A 322-nucleotide genomic window follows, 5' to 3' on the forward strand; every position below is an offset into this window, starting at 1 on the left:
ACACCACGTCTACTATTTTTCTACCTCTCCGGGCCACCCTTTGTTCGGAAGTTAGGCGCGTCACAGCTCCGAAACCGCGCCGTACCGGTCAGTCGCTTAAATCTAAGTCTAATCTACTACTTATTATAATTTTAACCAACTTACTACTCTAAAACTACAGGCGTCTCAGGCTCGCTACCTGGGGCGTTACCTGGTCGTTCCTGAGGTACCTGTAGCCTACCAGGTATCGTTCGTCTGGGTTCGGTGGTTTCCGACGTATCCGGGTCTTTCGTCCTGCCCGGCTCTCCCGACGTCGTTGGCTGCTCCAATCGTCCCTGGGCGT

General features: G+C 53.4%; 1 protein-coding gene across 1 annotated transcript in view; it reads right to left on the minus strand.

The window, feature by feature from the left end:
- Nucleotides 1-322, minus strand: part of LOC116848580 (serine/arginine repetitive matrix protein 1-like) — a 2,670-nt gene that overhangs the window by 406 nt on the left and 1,942 nt on the right. The window contains exon 3 of the mRNA XM_032824832.1: nucleotides 159-314. Coding sequence (XP_032680723.1) covers nucleotides 159-314 — 156 coding nt within the window. The remainder of the gene's footprint in view (nucleotides 1-158; nucleotides 315-322) is intronic.

The sequence above is a fragment of the Odontomachus brunneus genome, unplaced genomic scaffold (assembly GCF_010583005.1).
Source record: "Odontomachus brunneus isolate Ranch 3 - 2012 unplaced genomic scaffold, Obru_v1 Obru_scaffold_097, whole genome shotgun sequence".
Taxonomy (NCBI): Eukaryota; Metazoa; Arthropoda; class Insecta; order Hymenoptera; family Formicidae; genus Odontomachus; species Odontomachus brunneus.